General features: G+C 41.8%; 1 protein-coding gene across 1 annotated transcript in view; it reads right to left on the bottom strand.

The window, feature by feature from the left end:
• Positions 1 to 27,343, bottom strand: part of fbn1 (fibrillin 1) — a 57,973-nt gene that overhangs the window by 11,214 nt on the left and 19,416 nt on the right. Inside the window, exons 16-49 of the mRNA XM_070836246.1 lie at positions 26,760 to 26,912; positions 26,163 to 26,216; positions 25,936 to 26,061; positions 25,703 to 25,828; positions 25,454 to 25,573; positions 25,065 to 25,202; positions 24,917 to 24,967; positions 24,678 to 24,803; positions 24,287 to 24,514; positions 24,078 to 24,203; positions 22,720 to 22,848; positions 21,298 to 21,423; positions 19,525 to 19,650; positions 19,283 to 19,405; positions 17,687 to 17,812; positions 16,947 to 17,072; positions 13,337 to 13,459; positions 12,610 to 12,732; positions 12,374 to 12,499; positions 11,031 to 11,153; positions 10,666 to 10,788; positions 10,374 to 10,541; positions 8,996 to 9,064; positions 8,758 to 8,883; positions 7,270 to 7,392; positions 7,012 to 7,170; positions 6,844 to 6,915; positions 6,630 to 6,755; positions 6,365 to 6,487; positions 4,748 to 4,873; positions 4,524 to 4,640; positions 4,304 to 4,429; positions 4,090 to 4,209; positions 3,217 to 3,342 (exon numbers count right to left, since the gene is read on the bottom strand). Coding sequence (XP_070692347.1) covers positions 3,217 to 3,342; positions 4,090 to 4,209; positions 4,304 to 4,429; positions 4,524 to 4,640; positions 4,748 to 4,873; positions 6,365 to 6,487; positions 6,630 to 6,755; positions 6,844 to 6,915; positions 7,012 to 7,170; positions 7,270 to 7,392; positions 8,758 to 8,883; positions 8,996 to 9,064; positions 10,374 to 10,541; positions 10,666 to 10,788; positions 11,031 to 11,153; positions 12,374 to 12,499; positions 12,610 to 12,732; positions 13,337 to 13,459; positions 16,947 to 17,072; positions 17,687 to 17,812; positions 19,283 to 19,405; positions 19,525 to 19,650; positions 21,298 to 21,423; positions 22,720 to 22,848; positions 24,078 to 24,203; positions 24,287 to 24,514; positions 24,678 to 24,803; positions 24,917 to 24,967; positions 25,065 to 25,202; positions 25,454 to 25,573; positions 25,703 to 25,828; positions 25,936 to 26,061; positions 26,163 to 26,216; positions 26,760 to 26,912 — 4,203 coding nt within the window. The remainder of the gene's footprint in view (positions 1 to 3,216; positions 3,343 to 4,089; positions 4,210 to 4,303; positions 4,430 to 4,523; positions 4,641 to 4,747; positions 4,874 to 6,364; positions 6,488 to 6,629; positions 6,756 to 6,843; positions 6,916 to 7,011; positions 7,171 to 7,269; positions 7,393 to 8,757; positions 8,884 to 8,995; positions 9,065 to 10,373; positions 10,542 to 10,665; positions 10,789 to 11,030; positions 11,154 to 12,373; positions 12,500 to 12,609; positions 12,733 to 13,336; positions 13,460 to 16,946; positions 17,073 to 17,686; positions 17,813 to 19,282; positions 19,406 to 19,524; positions 19,651 to 21,297; positions 21,424 to 22,719; positions 22,849 to 24,077; positions 24,204 to 24,286; positions 24,515 to 24,677; positions 24,804 to 24,916; positions 24,968 to 25,064; positions 25,203 to 25,453; positions 25,574 to 25,702; positions 25,829 to 25,935; positions 26,062 to 26,162; positions 26,217 to 26,759; positions 26,913 to 27,343) is intronic.

Here is a 27,343-nt window from a genome sequence, read left to right as displayed (position 1 = left end):
ATTAGCAATTATAATGTATTATATCTCATCTGTTCAGGACAAGTTTTTACAGTACTCGCAGTAAAACTGCTTTTGCCTTCATGGGAGTGTCCATGAGGTGAGGTCATTTTTCACACACTCAATAATCTTCTTAAATCAGGCATTTCTGTGTTCAAATATTGAATTTAGGTTTTTTAAATAAACATATTCATAAAATAATTCAATGACAGTCTGACATAATCAGCATATGACAATTAGATTCAAATGTTTTTTTGGACATTTCACTGTTTTTAAAGTCATATCAATATTGTTACTACTGTGATTGACAAACCTTTCCTTGGAGCATACCAGATTGCAGGGTGAGAGTAATTGAAGAAAAAAATCTTTTTTTGCATGTGGGTCTTCTGTTTCCATAGGTCAGTGTGATATTTAATTACCATCATCATAGAGATTTAGATGGGCTTTACACAAGGAATTTTATACCAACTGTTCTAATTTTTTGGTTTAGTATTTGAAGTGAGGATAGAGGTTCGGTAATTACCTCTAGTCAGTGATCGGTGTTTGCCAGTCTCTCTCTCACTCTTTCTGTTTCTGAGGTCTAATGTTCCTCCTGGTCTAGGCAGGCACTTACTTGTAATGAGAAGCATATGGTCGCGCTCTCCCGCTAGCGCTGGCCTCCACTGAACTCAACACAAATAAGCTTTCTGACCACCATAGATCACACACACATGCACACACACCTGGCGCAGAGGCAAGGATCACATACATGAACACCTGGTGCTGTGAGGAGAATGTCAAAGAGTGTCATGTTACTTTCCTCCATGAAACTGATTTGTCAGCCTTTCCGCGAAAGAGATTTATGGTACTCTGTGCACAGCTGTTGTGCAAGTGTGTGTGAGCGCATGCACATGTGCATCTGCACGTGCGCATGTCACTCTTATTGCGTAGTTTGTGACCCTGAAATATATGATGAATGTTTGTGCTTTCTCGATATAGTCCCCTAAAATGTTGCGTACTCTTTTAAAATCAGAGACAGAATCTAATGCAAAAAAATTGAAAAAAAAAGACTAATTATTCTATTACCAAAATTAAGCTTTGAATTTAATCGACACTTGCCAACAAAAAGTCTGACAGTGGTGACATAAATCTGATGGTGGTGGCAAATATTATTGGTCATAATTATGCAAATTTACATAAGCACTGCACCATTACAATTTAAAACATATCATTAATTGGGGAGTCCTGGTGACCTTGTATACTGGGAGCCAGGGAAAAAATAATGCATTTCATCCTGCTCTGTCTCTCCACAGGCCCAACTGAACTGAACCACTTGTGTACTAAGCTGGATCTGATTGCTGTGAAAACGAGCACGAGTTCAGCTGAACCGCAGCTAAACCATGAGTCTGAAATGGACCTAAAACAAGCATTCACACACACATCATGTAGTGCACTGGGAGTTGGCATGTCTGATCGCTTCCAATAATGCACTATAGCAACTATTGTTGTTATCATAATTTAATCCATGCTGCTGCGCTGTTACTACTGTAACTGGTTCTTATGAGATGATTCAAAGCAATAACTGTTGAATTTAACTCCATCAGCAAATCACGTAGAAGTTTTATCTAAAAGAACAAAAACAAAACAAAACATTTCTACTTCCACAACCATAAGGTAATATTGTTTTAAATATCTTAATCAAATTCCAATCAAATATCATATCATAAGACATTGCCCCCTTTCAATTTACTGTAGTATCAATAATCTGTCAGCGAGCCCCTGCCCAACACAACACGACATACATAGAAATGATGCACATGACTATTTGTTGCTGTGACTTTTACGTTACTGACAAACTGTCCTGCTGACAGGCACTAGATTTGTGGCGTAACATTAATTAATGCAGCTATAATCAATATTTTCTGCTTTAACAATGTTTCAAATGACAACGTAGAGGCAATGTGACAATATGAAAAGGGCCGCTTATAGTGATGAACATAGTGTCAGCCAATCAGCAGCTCCACTCTACTTCAGGTCATTCTTTAGCTGTCTGGCTTTATTGTTTTGTCTCACCCTAACCGCTCTCATGGCGTCATTTTTGATTTTAAAAATTAATAAAATCATCTGTTAACAGTATAAAGCTGTCTTTACACGGAACTTTATGGCCTTAAACCTGAGTTAAATCATATTTGTAGCAGGTTTAAAGCTTACAGGAATACAGGTGATTTTTACCCAGTCAGACTAAACCACAGAGATTCAGTTTAAAACGCAGCTTCTGTGGACACAGCAATGACCTGAAAACACAGTTCTAAACCCAGACAGAGCAACAGCCTCTCTATGTCCTCAGCACATACTTGGCTTTTCAGGAAAATAAAATATGTTAATTGAGGTAAATCTGTTACTGTGTGCATGACTGTGAAGAATATAAAGGATGAACTTCATCCTACTGTATTTACAGTAGTCCTTTTCACTGCTCGTGGCTCTTTTTCATGTGATATCTAAAATAGTTCATAATACTATATCTTTTATGGAGATGGGTTATTATAGGGGGATAGAAATTATCAAATCAAAAATATTAAAAATATTAGCGGTATGCGTGCACAGAAAGAGCCACAAATGGTTTTCATCAGTGTTGTCGTCATGATTTCTTTCATTGTCTCCGTGTCTATTATAAAAAACAAGGGTTTTCTCAGTGGGACAGGGTTTGCCCTTAATCTCTTCCACTGCTCATGTTGCTCACTCTCCACCCAGCTCCTCCTGTTTATCCCCCGGCCCTCAGTCGAGCACTTCTGACGCTGGACAGAAAAGCGAAATACAAACTGTAAACTGCCTCACTGAACTGATGATGTCATCACTTCAGTGTTTGGAGGGGGAACTCCCTAACAGAGGACTCAGCGAGCCCCCGCCCAACACAAAAACACACATATGTGCACAAACACACACACACACACACACACACACACACACAAGTGAGGAAATGGAAAAGTGATCTGTTCAGAGCCACCCCTGGCCTTGTTGAGGCTGCAGCAGCAGAACCAGCTGGAACACAGTGTGCTATCATGAAAGAGCAGGAAAAGTCTAACACCAGCGACTGCTGCTCAGTCTCCACTAGCACTCAGAGACAGACTATACAGATACACTAGTATTTACACTTTGCACTTTAAACTTGAAGCATAAGATAGTCTCTTCCTGCCTCTTTCTCACACCCACCCACACACACACACACACACACACAATTACCTAAACATCTGCGGCCGGAGGCAGAGATCTGGAAGCCTTCAGGACACAGGCAGGTGAAGCTTCCTTCAGTGTTGGAGCAGGTCCCAAATGTACAGATCTCAGGCGACTGGGAGCACTCATCAATATCTGACACACAAAACAAAGAACAGCATCAACCATTGCATCAAACAAACCACATCCATCAACATTCATGCCTAATTTGTGCAGAATTCCACTTTGCAGTGCTTCATTCACACCTAATTTTTTCTTAGCTGCAGGGATGAAGTCATACCAGCACGCCATGGTCTATGCATATGTGATAAAACAAGAAAAAAACAACAAAAAAGAATGTAATTGCACTAATAAATAGTTCAATAAAGGCGTATTATCCATAACATCACGTGTTCGCTCATCACAATGGGCAGCTGCTGCTGTTACTGATGCTGAGAATTCAGTGCCGTTCCTCCCTGCTTCCAGGAACAGAGCACAAAGCAGGAATGTGTTGAAGTCTGCCGAATATCTCTTCATCAGCCCCACTGTATAAACAATCCAAGTGTTCTGGCTTGGGCCCACTCCCACGTGTGAAAAGGAGAAGAGGGGTGTTTTGTGGCAGCAAGGCAATTGAAAGTGGAGGCGAAGAAGTAGTGTGTTCTCATCTTGTACACCTTGGCTGAGCTGGTCTAAGCTCTGATTTGTGCATTTATGTATGTCCGCCCTTGTGTGTGTGTGTGTGTGTGTGTGTGTGTGAGAGTGTTGCGTTTAAGCAGGTGTTCTCAGTGTTGCCGGAGGTGAGATTTGTCCTTGCGTGCAGATATTTTATTACTTAAGAAAGTCCGTTTTTTATTTTTCCTGTTTTATTGGGACGTTTAAAGCACTGGGTTTAGGCCGCTGTACCTTCGCAGGTTTCCTCATGGAGATAGTAGCCAGGTGGGCAGATACACCTGTAGGAGCCATCCAGATTCAGACAAGTTCCTGCACCACATGTGCCTGGATTCACTGCACATTCATTAATATCTGAGAAAAAAGGGAATATACAAGAGATATACGTGATGAAAGACATACATGTTTAATTCAGATAAACAGAAAATGAAAAATTTCAGTTCCTTACCTGCACACACTCTGCCGTCTAATGTGAGTTCATAGCCATCGTGGCACACACACAGGAAGGCGCCGACGGTGTTCACACACTGTCCGTTTCGACATAAGCCCCTCTGTGCCGAACACTCATCAATATCTGAAAAATACACAGACACCATAATATATCACATAAAGGCTTTCACTCTGTTTTTTTTCCTCTTTTACTAACTCAGATCCACAGACACACGCACCTATGCAGTCACTGTTGTGTGAGTTCTGAAAGCCGGGGTAGCAGAGGCAGTTGTAGGAGCCCACTGTGTTCTTACAGGTCCCGTTGCCACAGGGTTGTCTCTCACACTCGTCCACGTCTGAAATCAGAGAGCGTCATCACAGTTTTAACTCGGTCGTTGCTCACATAGCTGCTCACTTAGCAGAGAAATGCTGCGGGTGACAAAAATGGGACAGTGCAGCTTACCAACACACATTGACTGGTCCCGCGTTGTTTTGAAGCCATTGGGGCAGATGCAGCGGTAGCTCCCCAGCGTGTCAATGCATTGACCAGGATTGCATATACCAGGGTTTTCAATGCATTCATTACGGTCTGAAACGGGAGGAAAACCACTCAGAGTCAAACCACAAAAAATATCACTGCAAAACAGTGTTGAAAGTGTTTGAAAACCTGTGATGGTTCAATTTGGCACATTTTTACAAGGTAATCATTTTAGATCACATACAGTGAACCCCCACCTTTTAAATACTGTCACTTTATGTCCCCGAGTATTGTTCTTCTGTTTTTAGTTGTCAAATGTGTCAATTGTTACGCATTTTTATGTAGTTTCATATCAAAATCTCATCTTTTTCCCTTCAGTTCTGTATAGAAACATTCTGACAGCCTTGCATTGCCAGCACATAATATTGCTTCTCCCACTGCTGTCTGGCAAAGCCCTTGGTCGAGACATGTCATTTTTAGCCAGCTGGAGAACAGACGATTGCCAGTTCTCTCCTTTAGTCAGGCACCAATGTGAAACCTAACTACTCCTGACTGGACAAACGCATAATTTCTTGGCAGTCATTAGTCTTTCAGTCAATATTAAAACACGAAAAACTTGGTAAATGGAAACATTTTTTACAATTCAATCCAATTATATACATTAAATGTCAAAATTCTGTTCTTCAAGCAATCATTAACCATTACGTAGTGACCTTGTCAAGCTTAATCAAGTCTCGCTATGCAAGATTAAAATTTGGTCAACTACCCCCCCTTACATCATACTCCATAAAATCTGAAAATAACTTTTGTAACTTACTGATAACTAGATAGACACACATGACATAACTCACATCATTAAAATAGTTTTTTATTTTACTATGACTTTTTAGATATGCGTTACTAGCCTCAAATAATCACTAATATAGGCATGTATACATTACTTCATATGATAAAAAAATGCCATTAACTCTGTTGTATGATGATACAATAACTATGTTACATGACACCAGAGTAACATCATTATTATGTGATGAAAGTCAGAAATATGTTCATTTTTAGGTACTATAGGTATTGTCCCAAGCCACAGTTTCAGTTTTGTCTCACTGGAGTCTGACCATGTTTTTGTTGTTTTGTAGTAGGAGTTACATTAAAGGGCAGGAAGCAAAAGCTCTTCCTTAATAACAAACCCATCATGAAAAGAATTCCTCCTCAGTCCGACTGTGTTTGCGCTGCCTCTGGTGCTTTATCTCTGGCATATAACTGCTTATAAGAATGTCCAGTTCATAGAGTTTCATATGCTTCTTGTGTTTGACACAATAGCTCGAGGAGACAAGCATCAGGCCACAAGGAGACCCAGAGTAGTCAGAGTCAACCTCATGGAAGACTGTCGTTTATTTGACTTGCCTCCTCTAATCTTTTCTCTAATCCTGCTCCATGTTTCCACCAATTCTGTGTAATCTCCGCTAAGGTCATTAGCAGTCTAAACCGCAGTAGGTTGATTGAACAGTGACCAGCATTCATCATACCAGAGATTTACTGCATAATCCGAGCACTGCTGACACTTTTAACCTCTTAAATAGCTGATCACCACCACAGCCTTACCTAGACACTGTCCAGTGGGGGTGAAGCGATACCCAGGTTTACACTCGCAGCGGTAGCTTCCCGGCATGTTCAGACAGGCGGCATTCTGCTGGCACACCGGTCCATTCTGACATTCATCGATATCTAACAGCAGGGACAAGATGAGATAATCATATATACACCATACACTTTTGCAAAGATGGTATAGAAATAAAAGGACGGACCTCAGCAAAATTAATTAACTAACTTGACGGACTTAAAAATTAAGGAGGTGGTCAGGAATTACCTTCACAAATCAGCAGCTTGTCGTTGTAGATGAAGCCAATGGGGCACTCACACCGGAAGCTGCCAATCACATTGATGCACACTCCATTCTCACACACTCCTGGGATTTCCCTGCACTCATCGATATCTGGCACACGAGGAAGAGACAAGGTAAGAACAGAACAGAACAAGCATTCCTCTTATTCACATAAAACCTTTATATGAGCGGCTCTTACCGATGACCTGTCCACTGCTGATGTCAATGTAATATCCTGGTCTCTCACTGCCGCACAGGGTTGCAAACTCAACTGAGTAGATATAAGACACGTGTTAACAAAAGGTCACTCTTAGTACCTTATACAGTCTACACAAGTGCACTAGCATGTGTGTGCATGGGACCTCACCCGTGCTGGGAACAGGACACTGTTCACAGGGTTTATTCCATGCACGGCCGATGTTGTAGGAGCAGCAGCACATCTTTTTGGTCATGTTGAAGGTCAGCTCTCCATCACATGTCTTGTTGTCAGAGTAAAAGTTCCTGTAGCAGTAGCTCTTCCTCATGTCTGCGTGTGTTTATAAGACCGAGATAAAGTTTAACGCAAAAATGTCACTGGATGGCAGTTAGGCCCATGTTGCTGATTGCATGCAGCATGCACACCTACCCATGCAGTTGTTCCCTCCGTTGACCTGCATGTAGTCCACAGGGCAGATACAGGTGTAGTTCCCGATGGTGTTGTAGCACTGGCCTGGGCCACAGATACCTGGTCGTTCACACTCATTGACATCTGCACACAGAGAGGACAGACAGAAGTTAGTTCATTTGATGAATACAGAGTCTGGTTTGGAGAATTAAACTATCATCATGTCTTGATGCCAAAGGTACCTGAATTCCTCTTTAGCTCTTCATCGCGTTTGTCATTTCATGGCTCCAGTGGATTTAACCGATAGGAATGTGCAGCTTTCACCCAACTAAAAAAAACTTACGATCTATTTTCTGCAGCGTTCATGCTCTGAACATATTTCTACACATTGTGTCTTTAGGTAAGTGCACAATAACCTCCAATTTTTGCTTTTGGTATGTCCTCGAAAGCTGCAGTTTAAACCACACCTGTGATTTAGTCTGTCTTGGTCGCTGTGTTCTGTAAAACTCACCCACACTCCTGTAAAGGTTTAACTTAAACCTGCTACAAACATGGTTTTAAACTTGGGTTTAAGGCCACTAAATCCAGTAAAAGGCCAAATTATGCTGCCTAGATAATTTTTTTTAATGTCTACAATCAAAAATGAAAGCTATGAAAAAGGTTTGAGTGAGACAAAACAGTAAAGCCATACAGCTAAACAATGAGCTGAAACTCATTATAAAGCTCAAATACTTTTAATAATTTTTGTTCTACTTATTTCTATACTTTCTACACTAAAATGCTTCCTCTACAAACATTACTGCCAAAATACCAAACACAGAGCTTGTTTCTTCCGGCCCACCAAACAGCTGAACTGCTGATTGACTAGAGACATGGTGGATGTGCAGTTCAGGACTTTATAGAGCAGAGACACCCGCTTTTGTTCTCCTAGCCAACAAACACACGCTAATTAAAATGCCGCCAGCCACATGTCATTGTCTCACCCTCAGCACCCCCCCCCCCCCCCCCCCCCCCCCCCCCCTCTGTTCCTATTTCTCTTTTCTAAACACCCTTCTCATGTATCTCTTTTTCTCCCCCTATCTTTCACTCAGTCTCTCCCTCCCTCCGTCATCTCTGGCCTGTCTACAGGGGACTCAGTGTACTTCCCCGAGGAGAGGGCTGACCACATCAGAGCCTCGCTCCTCTGGACACAGTTAGGCGCTCAGCTGTCTCATCATCTTCACTGAGCTTTGCCGGGTTAGCAACAGACGGCAACTAGAGCAGAGACATATTGAGCTTGAATGTGCTGCAGTGTTGTCTAGGAGACAAAAAGGTCCAATATTTCTTGCTCTCAGTGCTTTTTCCTCTCTCTCTCTCTCTCCATGTGTCCTCTCTGATCGAAGGCCTCGACGGCTGGACTCAATTTCCTTCCCACTGAAATGTCCCAGGGCAAGAGCTAGAGAGGAATAGGTCACCTGTGTGTTCATGTGTCTGTGGCTCTGCATAGAAATACTTGTGTGTGTCTGATACCTTCGCAGACTCTGGTTTCTGTGTTGAGGGCGTAGCCTCTTGAGCATTCACATTGGAAGCTGCCAAAGGTGTTGATGCACTGTCCTCCCTGGCACAAGCCTGGCAGCTCCTGGCACTCATTGATGTCTGCCAGAGAGAGAAAGGAAACACTCATTGGCATCGTGGGTGGGCGCGAGTGTCCGTAAGTACGCAAGAGAGGGAACGCATGCAAACACATGACAGTATATTGCTCCCCGACCTTCCAAGATGACAGTGATGGGGTTTGGCCTGAAGCCCTCTCCTCCAGGACACAGCGTCTTGTACTCAGCTGTAACACAGAGCACAGAACCAAATCACATTGACTGGCAATAATGACACACGACATGAACCGCAATCAAGTTCGTTTTATTGTAGGATTTTACAGGAATAATTGGCTGACGGTGAAGCATTAAGTCACACAACCAACTGGTCGGTTAAACCGAAAAAGACGCTTTTGTTGGTCATCAGCTCGTTCCCTGTCACTGTCTGTTGTGCCTTCTCTGATCAGCCATCTCAGATCTCAGAGTTATCCACAGAGCCCAGTGGACCGGACATGACTGCAGCTACTCAGAATTACAAAGTGAAAAGAAAAAGTTTTTGTTCTTGTCATAGAAGCAAGCATTTCCTTGAGCTGAAAAGGGTGAGTCATTCCCTGTAATGTTTCGAACCATCTGTTGGCAATTTCAAGTAAGTTGCACAAAGCTTTCTCATCTTTACCAGCAACAACAATTACAGCAAACACACACTCATCGCATGAGAAGAGCGGCAGAGAGGCAGTGTGTAGCCTGTATGTTGGCAGAGCAGCTAACTCACACCTTAGCAGGCCTGATTTATATTTTGGTATATTTACATATTGGTGTTTTGGTTCTGATTTTTTCACATTAGTGCTAACTGAAATAGTAAGAGAAAAAAAAGCCAATTGACTGACTGGCTGATTGATTGATTTACACTGTCCCATGGTACAAAACAACCAATAGAAGGATTTGACAGGACTGATGATCGTAGTCAGTACTGATTTTATATAAATAAGTAATTTTCTTTTTTTTTCTCTCATTTTCTGCTGCTTTTCAAAGCAGATATTCCCTGTCCACTTCACTTTTATGATACTTCAAAATCCTTGACTTTTCCACTCCTGTCTCTACTTATCCAGCAAGAGAAGAGGACAGTGTTATGAGTAAGAGTTTATTCAGTAACACTGCACTTGAAAGTGAAATGTAGGGTTGGTTTGTGTCTAAATAAACGTGACAACTCACTTCGCTAACTTGAGGAGGGTTTTATTAGTGACAACATAAGTGAAACTTCTTCGCACTCCTAACTTCTCATGTCTTATCTCAACATGAAGCAAATCAGGTGCAAAGCCTGAAACAAATCCCCAGATACTATGATGAGCAGACTGTAGGTACATTTTTATCACTGACTGTGTGACAATAGAACATCCATCATCTATAGATCTTCACTGTGGCTTCCAGGAGCTGTGTTATATCATCTCACAGCCTTGTATTTAGCGGTATATCTCTGGCTAGAGATACAAGTCTTGCTATTGAACTGAAACATAGAAATGAACATGTATTATAGTGTTTAAATAACGGTCGACTCACTTGAGTTGACAGAGGGGCATGATTCACATGGATTTCCCCAGCCCCGTCCCAGGGAACAGCAGCAGGATGCCTTGGAAACACCAACTCCGATCTCATTGGAGCAGTCCAAGCTCTCTGACGCATCCCCCCGCGAACGGACCTCAAGGTAGCAGCTTCCAGAGCGAGTGTCTGCACACACACAAGCACAGGTGTTCACGTATATAGGTGTCTCTCTCCTTTGCTTCAGACTAAGTTCTATGATACGCCAAGCTCAAACACCAACAATGTGAAGTGAGAACTTGTTGAGTCTCACCTACACAGCCCACCCGAGTGGGGTTGAGTTCAAAGTCTGCTGGGCAGTTACAATGGTAGCTTCCAGGGATGTTGACACACATTCCATTAATACAGATGGTCGGGTCTGCACATTCATTGACATCTGAGATAGAAAGACAAAGCAAAATATGATTTTTTGTTTTGTTTCTTGTCAATAGGTCATTATTTGCGACGACGACAACAAGGAGACAAACAGTGACTTTTCCTCTGTATCTCAGGGGAGATGAAAGCTGTTAATCTCTTCACTGTTGTTGCTCCATTCCTTTTACACCCTTTCAAATTTTCTCAGCTCACTGGGGCATAAACAGAGTATCATTGGGGCAGACAGCTAACTGGTCTTCTTACCTGTGCAGTTGCCTCCACTCCTGTCCAGTTCATAACCAATGTTGCATTCACATCTAAAAAGTCCCGGGATATTCTGACATCGTCCGTTGACACAAATGTCAGCAAAGGTACATTCGTCTATGTCTGTAGGGAGAGAGAGAGAGGGGGAGTGAGAGAGAATGATAAAGAGTGAGAGAGAATGATAAAGAGGGAGACAGAGAGAGGCCCAGCTGTGAGGGATTAGTGGATCATGGGATCATGGTGGAAAATTGGCAGCCAGCAATAGGAAGTGAAGGCCGCTCACCTCTGCTAAAGAATGACAGTTCTGGGGCAAAAAAATGCCCAGACATATCCAGACAGACACACACATACACTATCAGAGCGGCAGCCAAGGTTATGAAATTGTGCTCTTCCACATCATTAGACTCTGCACAAGTCATTACTGTCCAGTCCTGCCTGAGCTGAGGCAAGGAGGACTGGACAGGTTATTTCAGGATGTTTGACACATCAGCAAAATGAGGTCAGTCTGCTCATTCAGTTGAATCCAGCAAAGCCTTATCACTGGAAGCATGAATCACACTCGTCTGCTTCCAGTCATAAATGGGCTCATATGTTGACTCTACAGTGGCTCAGCCTGGGGTTTCATACAAGAGTCATCCTCAGTTACTTAAGCCTACGTGCCATATTACATCACCTTACATCACTTTCTAATTGTATTTACGTAAAGGCTGCATCTCAACTAAAATGTTCCTTAAAAGATTTACTGTTTATGGGATACCTATATAAGGTAAACCTGGATAGCGTGGAAGTGTATCATCAAGGTTATGAACCCAGGGAACCCAAGAACTTGAGCAAATAAAAGACCATTTCTGGACCGGTGTACACATCATCTCGGCCAGTAGGACGTCAGGAATTAGCCAAAGTTTCAGACCGTATGGCCTCTTGTTACCACTTTAATAAGTAGCCTTCGAAAGTCTGTGCAGTAGTTCTCACAAAAAGTTACTTTAAATAATATTTTCAAGTAACTATTTCTCACTATGAAATGTGATGTTGTAATGCAAAAAACTATCATGAAAACAAGAGCCATGGTTGTTGCCAATCCCTTAGCAATGTTCTCACAGCTAAAACCACTTAGATGCCAGGAATACTGTGCACTTCCCACGTGCAAAATGCTATCTCATGAGTTCTATTTGAAGGCAGCATCTGTTTGGATCGTTTGTTTCTCCAAACAGGAAAACAAACATCCATTCACCAGAGTGACACCAGACCTTTCTGAATAATTCAACATAATTTAGGATGTGGGCGCAAATTCAGAGGTCTGGAACCAGGATCTGGTCAGCAATAGCAGTGTTGTATCGCCTTACCTTCACAGGCCTTGCCGTCAGCAGTGGGGATGAAACCCATGTCACATTCGCAGCGGAAGCCTCCTGGCAGGTTCAGACAGTGGCCACTCTCACACAGGTTGCTGTTCTCTGCACACTCATCGCTGTCTGTGGTGGTAACCACACACACACACACAGTCGGTAAACACACAATGCATCCATGTATCTTTTAAAAAGCAAAAATGTGGTTTAGGATATCGGATTTGTGAGTGTGTGACCTGAGCAGTAGAATCCATCTCCAGAGAATCCTTCCTTGCATGCACAGCGATATGAGCCCATGGTGTTGAGACAGTCAGCGTTGTTGCTGCACATGTGTGTCCCATTTGAACACTCATCCAGGTCTGAAATGCAACAAAGTCCAAAAGCGATTACATGTGAGCAGGTGGACACTACTTCATTCAGCTGTTGATAAAGCTGGTGATATTCCACTTCAAGAGTTCTCCACCGTGCCTGTGGTGTCTCAGCTGCTCATTCATTGCAAATAAAGACAATAATAATCTTGAGAAACGGCTCAAACATATTTTAAAAAAGGGTAAATAATTTCCTTAAAAAGCTGGGCACTGTAGTTTTTAACGAGCGTTACTCAGACAATAAAAATGTATCACAGTGTATTTGTCAGGAGCTATTTTCATCCGTGGATTAATACATGAGTATATACAGCTTTTATGTCTTTACAGTCTTCCTTTGTGCCATAAACCTCTATTGTAAAACTAGTAAACTACTGTATATGACACATTGGCTGCACAGGCCATACTTATAGACACATCTTTACCAAACAGATTTTCTCACTTCAGCTGGATATTGAGAAAACATCACAGAGATTCCTTCTATTTTGATGCATGGTGATGTGATGACTATAAACACTACAGATTATACACAGGATACTATTTCAATGGACCCACTGTGTGGCAGCATTTACCTGTGCATTATTACCATCAGCCTTACCTGTGCATTTGAGGCCGTCGCCAATCCACCCGGGAGCACAGTTGCATTTGAAGCTGCCGGCTGTGTTGGTGCAGGTGGCATGTCTGTCACAGTTATGGGCTCCGATCTCACACTCATTGATATCTGACAAAGAGGAAACAAACGAGAGGCCACGTAAAGATAAATAGACACTGCTCTGATGGTCTGTTGATTTGGGTCTGCATTCTCATTCCAGTGGGGTTCTTGGCATTGTGGAGTGAGTTGATGCTTGGTTTGAATTGTATAAAGGCAGCAGCGGGAGACGACAGAGCTAAGTCTTTCTGGGTCACTGTTTTCATCCACGGAGAGCTGTATCTCAGAGCAAAAGGCACAGAGACATTCTCATGATCTCTGATACTAATAGCCTTCCTGCAGAGGTTTAATGAGCAGACCCTGTCTCTGGATTTTCATTGTGCAGGCGTGTCCAAAGAGCTATCAAAAAAAAGTCTGCGTGGGAGAACGATATCCTAACGCTAAGGCCTTGATCTGTCTGCTTGGTCTGAACTAGTAATTCTGAGATTATTTTAGGCAAAGCTTTCCCCCTTCACCAACAGACCCACAGACACACATCTCTCATATGACGCTTGATGCTCATGTTTGATTTTCTCACTGCCCCAGATGTCAAGCTTGGAAATGTAATCTTTCCCAAATATAATTTCTACAAAAATGTGATGTGGTAATGTGCCAACTTTACAAATAAACATTCCTTCGCAGCATACCCATTATAATTATATGTGAACTCTGCCAATGGATGAAATATTGAGGTACTTCGGAGATAATGTGGTTATAAAAATACCTATCTATATGTGCTAACCTATTGTATGTGGCCCTGGAATCCAATAAATGAACAATAACAATTAATGGGAACAATTAAATTGGCTACTATTAAAGTCTGCCCTAGCCATAAAGCTGTTTACATCCTGTGGGGTGTAACCAAAAAGGGTCTCCATGAGGCAGCTGGTGGTGATAAGATATTGTGAATGTGGCTCTCCTCAGGCACTTCTGACATGATCAACTACATGGCACAATGGAAAAACCCTGCATGGGTTTACCACAATGATGATTGCTAATTTGTGCCAAAACAACCCCGCGAGACACTGACCAACACAATACCTGGCCGTGAGCCTGAGGACTGAGTGTTACAGCTTCGACAGAGGGATTGTGTGTGTGTGTGTGTGTGTGTGTGTGCGCGCGTCTGTGTGTGTGTCCCTGTACATCAAGGGAAGCCATGCCATGAACTGGATCAAGATGTTAGGACTTATGAGCCAATTAGACACACTCCTCTTTGTGCGTCTGTCTGTGAGGGTACTAATTCAAAACACTGTCAATTAGAGATTAGTGCTGCTGGTTTACAGTCTTCCTGAGGACAGGGTACAGTATATTTACACTACATTTGATGACGGGGGTTAATATGAGGGCTGACAGCAAACGAATCTCCCTGAATTACAGACGGAATTAAAGATCATTTCCCCCAAGCCTTTGATGACAGAGAGCACAACAAACACACACATTCTCATGTGGAAATGTAAAATGCAAACAGGGGTTGCTGCAAGTGAGAAGCGTGTCAGCGGTCACAGCTGGTGTCAAAGAAGAGGCTTGATTTAACTAAAGCTAATGTTTGACAGATGAAGGGCAAAGATAAAAAGGGATGGCGGAGAATTACACATCTGCCTACCTGGCTCTCTAGCTGTCTCCCAGCTTGCACGCCTGCCTGATTGCCTGTCTGATTATCTGTTTGCCTTCATGTCTGTCTGTCTGCCGGTCTTGCTACACGTCTAAATGTCTTCTAGCATGGCTGCCTTCCTAACAGCCCGACCCTGCACTACTAGTTAAATGCTGTAGAAAAGTCTACATTTGAAGCCCCCCTTCGTAACGTTTCTGTTCTTTTTCGTGACAAGTTTTTTGTGACACAACATCTGTGGCCACAGGTAAATAAAAAGAATTATGAATATCCATATTATGAATTATGAATATACAGTAGCACAAGTATAGAAGAGTTACTAAGTTAGCAAAATAACTCAATAATGTGAGTTACACAACAATATGTATCTAAAATTTGTTAACATTAGTAACCATAAGCCATACCAGACTAATTAAGACTCTATTGACAATTGCTTTTTAATTTAATTTTCCATGTTAAAAGAGGAAGATTGTGTTATTCATTGGTTTTAAACTTAAATCGTCTCGCTTTAACTCTTTAAATCGTTTGACTGTTTTGCCATCAAGCCTAAAGATGATAAAGTGCTAACACGCTTCGCCCTTCACCCTGATCCAGTCTTTAAAGCTGAGACACTCCCAGCCTTGTAAAGTCTACCCGTACGTCTCCACCCAGTCCTAACTTTCCAATACACACGCAAAGACACAAAAGTACTCAAGAGTGCATACAAATACTCACACCCTGCCCCTGAGTTCTCAGTGTTGTAGGGGAAAAAGAGAAATTATTCTTGTTGTTGAGCTTCATCGACAGCTGGATCAGATCTGGGCTTCAGAGCGCCACTCACTCATTAAGACTCGCACACACGCAAGAGGAGTTAGTCCACGCATACCAACATGGTCACATAAGGCAATTCGACAATGACAACCAATTTCTTATGCATTTTTCCTCTGAATATACTAGAAAGGGATCCGTTCCAAAAAGAGTAGCAGGTTTTGTTCACTCGTCTATAACAAGACATCCTGCCAGCCTGAGAGGAATTAGTGTCTTGATTCCCTGGAATTCTGGGGCTGAAATTCCAAACCTGTGAATCAGAACCGGCTGCTTTACTGCAACTCCAGCTTTCTCAAAACAAGGAAAATACTGTATAGACATTTTAATGGGATTAGAATGAGCAAGAGTGTGTGTGAGTGAGTTAGTTTGAGTCATACTTCAGACAGACCTGTTTATTTGCGTCTGAAGGAAGATGTGCTGCTGCTGACTGTGTGTCTGACTCATTTTGATCACTTAGACAAAGCCAGATAAGATCACTGGCCTAACCCTCATCTAGCCCTCAATTTTAAGCTTTTAAGTGGTCATATAAATCAGACTTAACTCTAGCTAGACGAGGATCGAGTCCAAACGAGCAAAAGACTCTACCGGCCGGATGGGCTTTGTATTTATGTGCTCTGGAGCTGTTTCAGGTGATTACGCGCTGCAGAACTCTTCCAACCATCACGTAATGTTTAACTGACCTTAATGAAAGAGCAACAAAGGAATAAACAAAGGTGCAATGTGATGCATACATCTGACAGAAGATAGTGATCTCACTGCTCCTGCTGCTGGTGCATGGGAGTGTGTGTTATGTATGTTTATAAGCGTGTTTCTCATCAAGTCAGACAGGAGCTCTTGAATGAGGGTGAGTAATGTTAGAGCTGCTTCTGGTTAGCCAGACATTCTCATTGCATCCTCTCATTTCTCACCTCACTCTTTGACTTGCTTTCACTCCTGTTGTTCGACAAACCCCAACACACACACACACAGGCACACGTATCTCTGCTTCACCACTTAATCAAGTGCGGCCTTCTACTGACTCACCATCCTTTCACTCCCATCCACGCTCTTCCACTCAGTGGTTCGTTGTGGGTAGGAACGCTCGTGCGCGTTTGTTTCGCTCACCTGTGCAGCCTGTGGTTCCCTTGCGTACAGAGTATCCCAGGTCGCAGTGACAGATGAAAGATCCCTTAGTGTTCTCGCAGTTCCCGCTCAGACAGATGTTTGGGTTCAACTCACACTCGTCCACATCTAGAGAGGGAGAGGAAAAAAAAAAAAAAAGAGTAAAACAGTGAAAGAGCAAGAATTTTAATATGTTAAACACAGCTACAGTAAAAGGAAAACTTTATGACGCTGAAGAAACTGAATTAGTTTTGGTTGATTCGGTCTGCCAAACAGGTTTTGATAGTTGTGATATATGCAAGTGAGTCACAAAAGAATTACATCATGAACTATATTAAGGCTTTAAAACGTGTCTACTTTTCATAAATGCAGCAATAAGAGAGTGTGTGTGTGTGTACGCGCAGCCCCATTTAGAAATCCTTACATCATTATTGTCAAGTTTTTGCTTTCTCACACGGTGGAACCAGACGCCTAAATGTCACGCATTCCTCCTTGCTCAACACAACTAACACAATGTTGACTGTCTTACAAATCAACAATAAACATTACATCTCTGTTCTCGCACACACAGACTCATAGTTCTGAGTCATTATATAGTTATTTTGTTATTATTCTCATGACTCATATCTTGGATAACCTTTGAGTTGATCATTAGTTTGTTTCAGTAAATCTCTGAGAACTGGATCTAATAAGAGGATGGAGCTGCAGTGTTTTGTTTTGAGTCTGTGATGTGCATCCGTTACCTAGGCAGGTCTTCATATCCTCAGATGCCATGAAACCGTCAAAGCATAGACACTGGTATGTCCCCGGGGTGTTGGTACACTGGCCTCCATCACAGATGTCTGGGCTCTCCTCACACTCATCAATATCTGAAGATTGAATACAGAGAGACAGAAAGACAAATCAAAAATGAAATGGGAGCGGACAACGTGTAGAGAACAACAAAAATTGTTCTAACCTGGTAATGCAGGCTTATTTGTTATAGGTAATATTTATCATACGATCTTTAAAAAACACGTCATGATTAGAACATACAACCAGGCTACTTCAGGGACATCTTTCACTTTTCTATAGAGGTGAATGAAAGACAGTAAGTTATGTGTACGGTTACTTCTTCACTCAGAAAAACGAAAGGTCAATTCAGGGCAGAGCTTGCGCGATAAAGTGAACATTATGATGAGCAATGGTAAAGCTATTTTGAACTCTTCTTTTGCACAAAATACACTGAAATTACCCTCACACTGCCTTAATCTCTGTCTGTATATCTCTCTGGTAATGAAAGGACTATGAGTCAAGGGAGTTGTGCTATAAACAGCATTGAAGCCTACATAGAAAAAAATCAATATCCTCTAAAGCAGGGCTCACACTGCAGAGATTTTGGGCCAATTTATCCTCCATTCATCCCTCCTGACAATTGGAGGAGAAATCTGGTCTGGGACGATGGTCGGTTTGGATGTCCGGCCCAGATTATCTGGAAATGTGAGGGGTTTACAGATCCAGTCTTAAACCTCCAGATCTGCTCGCAGACTCATTGTGACCGCCCAGATCATTTCAAACATATTTGATATTTAGGATTTAAAATGTGGATGATTATGTTACTACTTTCTAAGCAGAACCACATTATCCAATGAGAGCGACAAGTCTACAAAGATGATGGTGTTGCCAAGCAGCGGTAAACATTCTAGCCATTAAGATTCATAGATATGAAAACTGAAGACCCTTGTTGACTGTGTTTCTCCAACCATTTTCTCCCCCAGACTCATTAGGCTTCAGCTTCAGCATTACTGAGGTGAGTTTGATCACGTCAGTCTCCATTTTGTGTAAATCTGCTTCCCCATGAGATCATGTGAGATCACATGATGTGGTGCCTTTGGTACAACAATCTTAAAAATATCCTGCAGTGTGTGATGCGCCATTATTTTCAAATCTTGCAATGCATTTTTGAGATTAGAGAGAGGAGCGTCTGTGAAGTTTCTCTTTGTGTGTGCTATGTAACCCAATTTCAAAATCAGTTAGGACTTAAAAACTCCTGTAGTGTGAGAACTTTGCCAAATTTATCAATAAGCATCAATTATTATTTGGTATCATGTTGAAGCTAAAAATGAATGAACTGTTTCTGATCTTAAATAAGGTCTTTTTAAAAACATCATTTGAATGACAGAAGAAAATATACAGGTGAAATTGTTCTGACTGGCAAATAATTTATTTTTAAGGTTTTTTAGTTAGCAAATCTGGACAAATGTGGCTAAAATACATTTAAAATTTTTAGAAGACAAACGGGATGAGAGATGAATTATGACAGAATGACTGACAGAGAGACATAATACAAAGCTGCTTACCAGTGCAGCTTCTCAGATCAGGCATCAAGGCGTATCCACTGTGGCAGCTGCACTCATAGCTGCCCTCTGAGTTGGTGCAGAAAGTCTCACAGCCACCGTTCTCAATGGTACACTCGTCGATGTCTGGGAGCCAGGAAAACACACTGTCACATACCGCTGGCATTCAACCTTTCAGATTTCCTCAAAGTAAACCAAAGGAATATATTTGGAAGGAAACGGTCAGTAATATGTCCAATACGCACCCACACAGTCCAGTCTGTTCTCTGTAGATTTGTATCCTGTGTCGCAGGTACACTGGTAGCGGCCGATCATATTGACACATTGGCCGTTCCTGCACAGTCTGTCACTCAACTCGCATTCATTGATATCTGTGAAAGAACCAAGCAATTATCAAATTCTTCAAAAATGTACACAACAACAAAACTATGAGGATAGCCCTCATATTTAAAGCTGAAAGTACGATACTATGTTTGGATCACAGTTTTAAGTTAAAAAGCTTGGACATGAAATACATAACAGGATGGAGTTACATGCTCCTAAACATCAATCACTTGCCCTTCGAATTGCCGGTGAGCAAAGCGCCCATCTAATTTTTGTCATTGATTAAGCTGTTTATTGTTTTCTCAATTAACTGATTAATCATTTGGTCCATAAAATTTCAAAGGATAGTAAAAGAATTCCCATCTCAGTTTAAGTCACATTCTTTGTTGTTTAAGGTGTGACCGCCCAAAGCCCAGTGATATTCACTAAACTAGACAAGACTCAAAAAACAGCAACTATTCACATTTGAGAAATTGGAACCAGTCATTTTAGGTTAAATCATTAAGCACACTGTATTAGAGCCATCTGTATGAAATTTGCTACATAACTAAAGTGTATTATCATTTTAACACCTCGACTCGTTACTTTGCCAGAGATAATGGAGACCATTGTCTCAGGAGGGATGGGGTGGGCAGTTTTTGGCAAGGCTTTCATTGTTTTTACGACTTTGGGTGGTAATAAAGAAAATAAATGAGCTTGATAGGCAGTGATTGAGCATTAGGTCATGGACTGAAATCTCTACACATTGCATTAGGTCATCAGAATTACACCAAGTGAATACTGCTCAATGCTTTAAAGTAAACGAGTAACGAGTAAAACGAGTTGTGAAACTATAGGAAACACTGGAAAAGTGTCCTGTCGCTGCTTCTCCGGTCAACTACAGAAGGTGCTCAAATAACCAAAATTTGGAAAAATAACTACTCTGACTGACTTGGTGGAAGAATCTACTCATTATTCAACCAATTTGTGTTATCAGAGTCTCAATGGTTCCTTTTTACAGAATGGGTAAAAAAAAATCTGCCTATTTACAAAGAACGTGGCTGCATTTTTGTCAAGTATCCAATTAGAGCTAGACACATCATAGGCTGTCCTCTACAGGATGCTGCATCCCCAAAACAGAAATTTCAGAATAAAAGTGTAAAATAAAGTGTTATATGAAGTCACAAAATACAATCAAAGAAATGAGGATGGTACTTAAACCCTACATCAATATTTAAAAGCACAAAAGAAGCTCTCTCTCTGCTACATAACTCTAAAAACTCTAATACTAAAATCCTCTTTCATTTCTCAAGATCCAAGTGGACCCTTTTAGTGCACACATGTCTAGAATTCATATCAGCCCATCTATCAAAGAAAATATCTCCCACACATACACAGACGTGACTCAAACCCTCCCACCCTACACCGAGCCCCAGTGAGCCCACACACAGAGGCAGAAACAGAGGCAGATGGAGGGGGAAGGTCCAAAGCTCCACCGTCATTCAAACTGTCTGCTTTGTGACAACATCTCCTCTCGCTGATCTCCTTTTCACCCTCTTCGTCTTTCTTTCATCTCTCAAGAAAACAGAGTCCAAACTGCAGTCTGCCATACAGATTTCTCAAAGACAGGAGAAAAGCAAGGAGGAGGAAAACGTTCGGAGAAGAGGAGCTTCCTCGACTCTCTTCCACTCCTCTCTTCCGACCTCATCGCTCACCTAGACAGGCCGACCCATCGGTTGCGATCTCGTGTCCCTCGGGGCACAGGCACTGGAAGCTGCCCTCCGTGTTTACACAGTCACCTCCACGGCACAGCAGCGGGTTCCTCTCACACTCATCGATGTCTGTCGGTGGAAGAACACGCACGTATAGTTCACACACAGATGTAAGCAGAGATATTTAGTGTGAGTGTTCAGTGTCTGTAAATATTTATTTAATCGATTTACAGATTGATAAATTTAAAGATAGAGTTTCCAAATTGTAATGGGAGCTCCTGCTGGCTCACATCTTCAGGTCAAAATTCACCTTTGTGTAAACTTTAATAGTTAAATAGTAAATTTAAGAGAGATTGTGGGACTGACATTAAGTAAGTACTTGTTGTTTGGATTATATAGATAAGATGAAAGAAAACAAGCAGCATCTCTATGGCTGCTTGCGATGTTAATAGCCAAGATTGACAGTAACAAAAACTAAATTCTAAGTGTTTTTACTTGCTATTTATTTTAGTTAGCCAGCTCGCCAAGTCAGTGCCAACAGCTAATGACTGCAACCATGCTCACATTATTTCCAGTCCTAGCTACATTTTTTGCTACAGCATGTGAGTAAATTTTGTCTCGCCAATCTTGGTCTAATGGGGGCTTTAGGCCAACAAAAGTATTGAGACTCTCCATTTTGTGTGTGTGTGCGATTTCTCCCCAAGAATTTAATCAAACGGCGTCAAAGGCAGACCAGGACAGAAATAGAGCATGAGCAAGTATATTCACAGATGGCAGAACATCAGGACTTTTAGCTGCATATAAAAATCATTTTGCCGGGCAGCTGATTGTGTGTCCCTCGCATGCAGGTCAAGTATGTAATAAAGAACAATTATCTTTAAGACTTTATGGAGCAGTTTTGCGAAGCGATTGTGACGACACTTGGGCTGCACAGACGAGACCTTTTCAACACCCCGCGGGGGTTTAAATAAAGTCTGTTTAATTCTCTTTCTCTCACGCGCACAAACACATATATACAAATGCGCACAGACTGCAAATTTCAGATTACATCAGCCGTCTAAACAGTGAGGTCCAGGTCTGGCATGCTAGCTTAAGCACCTCATCCAGAGCTTATGGCCCAAGAGGGAGCGTGGAGGAGATGGCTGGGTTGTGATTAGGACTGGGGTTGTGTGGCAGGCCTTCTCTATACTTGGAGACCTTAATAGGTTGGCAAAGCTCTCTGCTCTCAGATGCTGCCACTATAACAGGGTGTGCAAGAGTTGTTAAGGAGATCAAGTTTCTCACTCATGTCCTCCCAGACTAAATGATTTCATATGAAAGAGCGCTGTCTCGGCTGCATGTAACTGCATGAAATCAGCTCAAGCTTAAGAGATGAAGATATTTTTAGTGTCTGCAGGTGTTGGTGTGTGAAGATTCATCACTCACCCATGCAGTTCTTCATCATCATGAAGCCACTCTCATAACCTTCAAAACATTCACATTCAAAATCTCCTGGTGTGTTGATGCACCTGCCCTGTCCGCACAGGTCCGGAGAGATGCGGCACTCGTCGATGTCTACAGGGAAGGAATGCAACAACGCTCAGCATGGTAGCATCTCTAAAACTTTGCTAACTTTCACGCATGCACAGAAAATCATTTGAAGAGCAACCTGTGTTCATTATAATTTAGAGAGATATAATATAAAACAACATAATCTGAACAAAAAGTAATGAAGCTATGATCTGTAAATGTGAAGCAAACAAGGCATAAAAGCACAAAATATTTACAACCGTTACTACATGAGAAGCAGAGTGGGGGTTTATGGCACAACTTCACCTGCTTCCAAGGTGCATGGAGAAGTGAAAAAGGTCTGAAAAGATCCAAACCTAAGCAACACTTCTAGAACTATTGTTACTACATGAAAGAGAGTCTATAAAATGAGATCAAGAGGTGAGTTTAAGGATAATTTAGTCAGCCTTAGCTCTTCAAGCAGATTCTTATTAAGTCTAAATCTAAAGGCCTGAACACTTTTGAATTTAATCCACGTTTTGAAACACTTCACACAAAAGCTTTGTGGTGGGATCTCACTCATATGGAGTGAAAAGGTCCCAGATATCAGTTACTTACAAAGACCTTATAAATTATTTCAGAATAAAGCCATGGCACTGGCATTTAAACCTAAAATGATGTGTGCGCATTTCAACAGAGCAGTAATGTAGCTAACCAGACTACAGGGACCGGCTCCAACAAGTCCACAGCAGCCAGACTCCCATTAGAGTGAACGAGCTGAATGTAGGCAATGGCTTTACACCACTTTACTGTAATTAGTGTTGGCAGAGAGATTCAGAAAGGGGGACTCATGAAGAATGGTTAGACTTGTAAAGATACAGTGGAGCTGAGATATTGTCAAAGCTGATGTTGAACAAACATTCCAGCCATAAATAGCAGATATATGCATGTCTGCTTTTAATCTATTAGCAATATGTGCAGAGCTCAGCAGTAAGTGAAGTAAAGATAATTTCATTCATCTATTCATCTGTCAATTATTTTTCAGTGAATGAATTTGCTGTTTAGTCAATAAAATGTCAGATAATAGTCTTCAAATACTCAAACAAACTGCCCAAAATCCAAAGATAATCCCTTTCCAATCGTATAAAACAGAGAAAAGCACCAGTCCTCACACATGACAGCAGATGTTTGACATGTTTGACATTCAATAAATGATTTAAAAGATTAAGTAAGTAACAGATAAATTCCTACTTGAATTAAAGAGTTAATCGGCTCATGGCTTCAGTAAGACTCACCAGTGCAATTCCTCTCATCAGAGTCCAGAGCATAGCCGTTATCACAGCGACAGCGGAAGCTGCCGATGGTGTTTCTACACCTTCCATTTGAGCACAGCGTGTTTATCATCCTGCATTCATTTATATCTAAAGATAAAGAACAGCGACAGATGTGAGTCCATAGATGAAATAACTCAGGTAAAGTCTGCAGTCTGAGGATGGCACAATACCTTTGAGGAAGGGTCTGCCATTGATGAAGTCACCCCTGTGTGAGAAGCCGTGACCGCGAGGACAGAGCTGGGCATATTCTGGAGAGCCCTTCTCCGGGCATTCGTCACATTCAGGGCCCCAGGCTACACCCACTGAGCAGCAGCAGGCATCCACACGGTGCTTCCCTGAGATAGGAGCACCACAGCGCTCATCCTCATGGGTGAGGTAACACTGCTCCGTGCGCAGGTCTGGAAGTCACAGACACAAAATTTGACATGTTTTTCATATAAGAATATGAGGTGGTATAAATTATACTTTTATTGCACGAGAAAACCCACCAGGATACATAACATTTAGGCAGTAAAATGACTTTAATACCACAACACGAGGACACACATATACAGTACCCACCAATGCACATCCTGCCACTGACATCAACTGTCATTCCTGGAGGGCACTGGCAGAAAAAGGAGCCTGCTGTGTTGACGCACTTGCCATTGATACACACTCCGGGAAACACTTGACACTCATCAACATCTGACAGTCAGCAGAGAAAAACCAGAGCATCATTAACAACGGGTCCAGTGTTTCACACGACTCAAATGAAAGTCTGAATTTTCCAGTCCACATGGCATCAAAGCGGACGTTACCTTCGCAGACATTTCCTCTGACTCTTGCAAAGCCTTTAGAACAGATTGGATCTGAAAGACGAGGGCACACATTAGTCAGTCGATACAGTTAGATGGTAACATTTACAATGTGGTTTCTAAAAAAAATAGTTACTATTCATCATCTCACCTTTTTCACATTTGGCACATGGGCTGTTCCAGGCTTCTCCAAGTGTGGCGCAGCAGTGAGACTTCAGTGTAGCCCCATTGATGTTGACCTCACAGCGATTATTGACTATCTTCAGCCAGCAGGTGCTCTTAGTAGTCTCTGTGTTATGAAACACGCCTCATAGTGACTAAACTTTCATGCTTTTTTGTGTTCATTTAAGTGTGGAAATTTTTTTAAACCATGTTGAATTATCTTTCCAATACTTGATACTATTAAATAATGATATGCTTGAATAAATCAAACTGTGGGTTTCTTTTGCATATTTCTTTATTAGTTTTACTTATATTAATGCCGATTCAAGTATTGTTATGGTAATGATATCAGTTTCAAACATCACAGCACTCACTTACCTATACACTCCAGCCCAGAGGTGTCCAGCGAACTGCCCATTGAACACAAACACACAAAGGACCCTTGGCTGTTCCTGCACTCTCCATTAATACAGGGGTTAGACTTACACTCATCCACATCTGTAGGAGAGAAAAACATTTTTTTTCTCAAATTGCACATCTCTTATCTATCTGATATAGCAGACATATCGCATGCAGTGAGAAGACAAGAGACATTGTATTGTGCAACAGAATGAATGAGTCTCTGACCCTCGCAGACGTCTGTCTGAGAATCAAAGATGTATCCTTTGGGACACTGACAGGTGAAACTGCCTGGTGTGTTCCTGCACAGACCGTTATCACACAGCAGCCTGTTCATCAGACACTCATCAATATCTGAGGAAATACACATACAGAGACACATGATGACTTTCCTCACTCTGGATTTTGATATGAGGGCTTTACTTTAAGAGGACACGGACATTATAGAGCAGTTCACCTACCAACACAGTTTTTGCCCGTCAGGTCTACCTCAAAGCCCTCATTGCAGGTGCATTTGAATGTCCTCAACATATTCTCACACACCCCATTCTGGCAGATGTCGGGGTCAAGGGCGCACTCGTTAATATCTGAGAAAGCAAAGTGTTGAACATCAAAGCAGGAAAAAACCCTGAGGGATAGCCACATTTAATTTATATGGCTCTGCCTGGTTTCTGCTTGCATTTATTACCTCTTCCATCGCCGGTTTTACCAATGCCACTGGGGCACAGAGCCAGGAACTCAGCTGCAACAAAACACACAAATAGCTCAGTTTGGTTGATGAGAAAAAAAAAAGAAAAATAACAGTGTTTGAGAAAATATCACATTTGACAAAATCCAAGGAATCTCAAGGCAAAACATTTAATGCCATGTCATTATCCATTTCAATGGTTTCTCATTTAGCCTAGATGTATATAAAACTGTCTTCTAAATGTGGTCCAGCTCTGGCGTCTTTTGATATAGAAACTTTAATTGGCAGGACTAATGAGAAGTGACTGGATGACAAGTGTGTGTTTGTGCGTGTTTGTGCGTGTGTGTGTGTGTGTGTTTGGAGGTTGCCAATGTCTCCTAACTGTGGGCCTCTCTGTCAAACAACTTAGCCGTGACTTCATCACAGCTATTCTGTCATTTATGAAATCCAGAGAACATGAAGCATTTGATCTGGTCATCCTGACTTTAGCAGGTGTGTTTTGAATTAAACACAAGCTGTGTGTGTCTGCGTGTGTGTGTCAGGCAGCAGGAGGTGGCTCCATATGTGTAAAGGGTGGAGTGATTTGAATATCTGTACCAGAGTTTTGTGGTGGGCAGGGTTGGCAGGGCTCTCCGTAGGCGTACTCTGTGCTGGCACAGCAGCACTCCGACTTGGTCACAGCTCCAAATAAAGGCCTAACACACTGCCCTCGCTTGTAGCCACCATAACACGAACTGCGCATGTGTGTGTCTGTTTCGGACAAAACAGGACAGACACAGTGTGTGAGAAACAGAAATGAAAAAAGAGTCCTGGAAAGGGAAAAAAGACGAAAAAGAGAGAAAGGGAGGCGAGAGTCCGTAGGTCCAATAAACAACAACACTGGCAAAATAAACGGTTGTTTTCTCCCCATAATATCCTGGGATTTGAGGCATTCTCCTGTGCTGATATCATCCTGACGAAACCTTACCCAGACAGAACAACAGCATTTCAACACTTCTCAGACAATACACAAAGAAATGTCATTTGAGGGAATGTAGGAATGTTGAAAATAAAGCCATAAACAGATCTGCTCTCCAAGTGCCAGTCCAGTGGACTAAAGCACAAGGAGGCAGGAAAATATTTATCAGTATTGATCAACACACGTTTATTAATGATAGTCAGCATGTGGTTGCAACAGATTA

The sequence above is a fragment of the Pempheris klunzingeri genome, chromosome 1, assembly GCF_042242105.1.
Source record: "Pempheris klunzingeri isolate RE-2024b chromosome 1, fPemKlu1.hap1, whole genome shotgun sequence".
NCBI classification, from domain to species: domain Eukaryota; kingdom Metazoa; phylum Chordata; class Actinopteri; order Acropomatiformes; family Pempheridae; genus Pempheris; species Pempheris klunzingeri.
The sequence above is the reverse complement of the archived record's forward strand: the minus strand, read 5'-3'. Positions and strand labels throughout refer to the sequence as shown.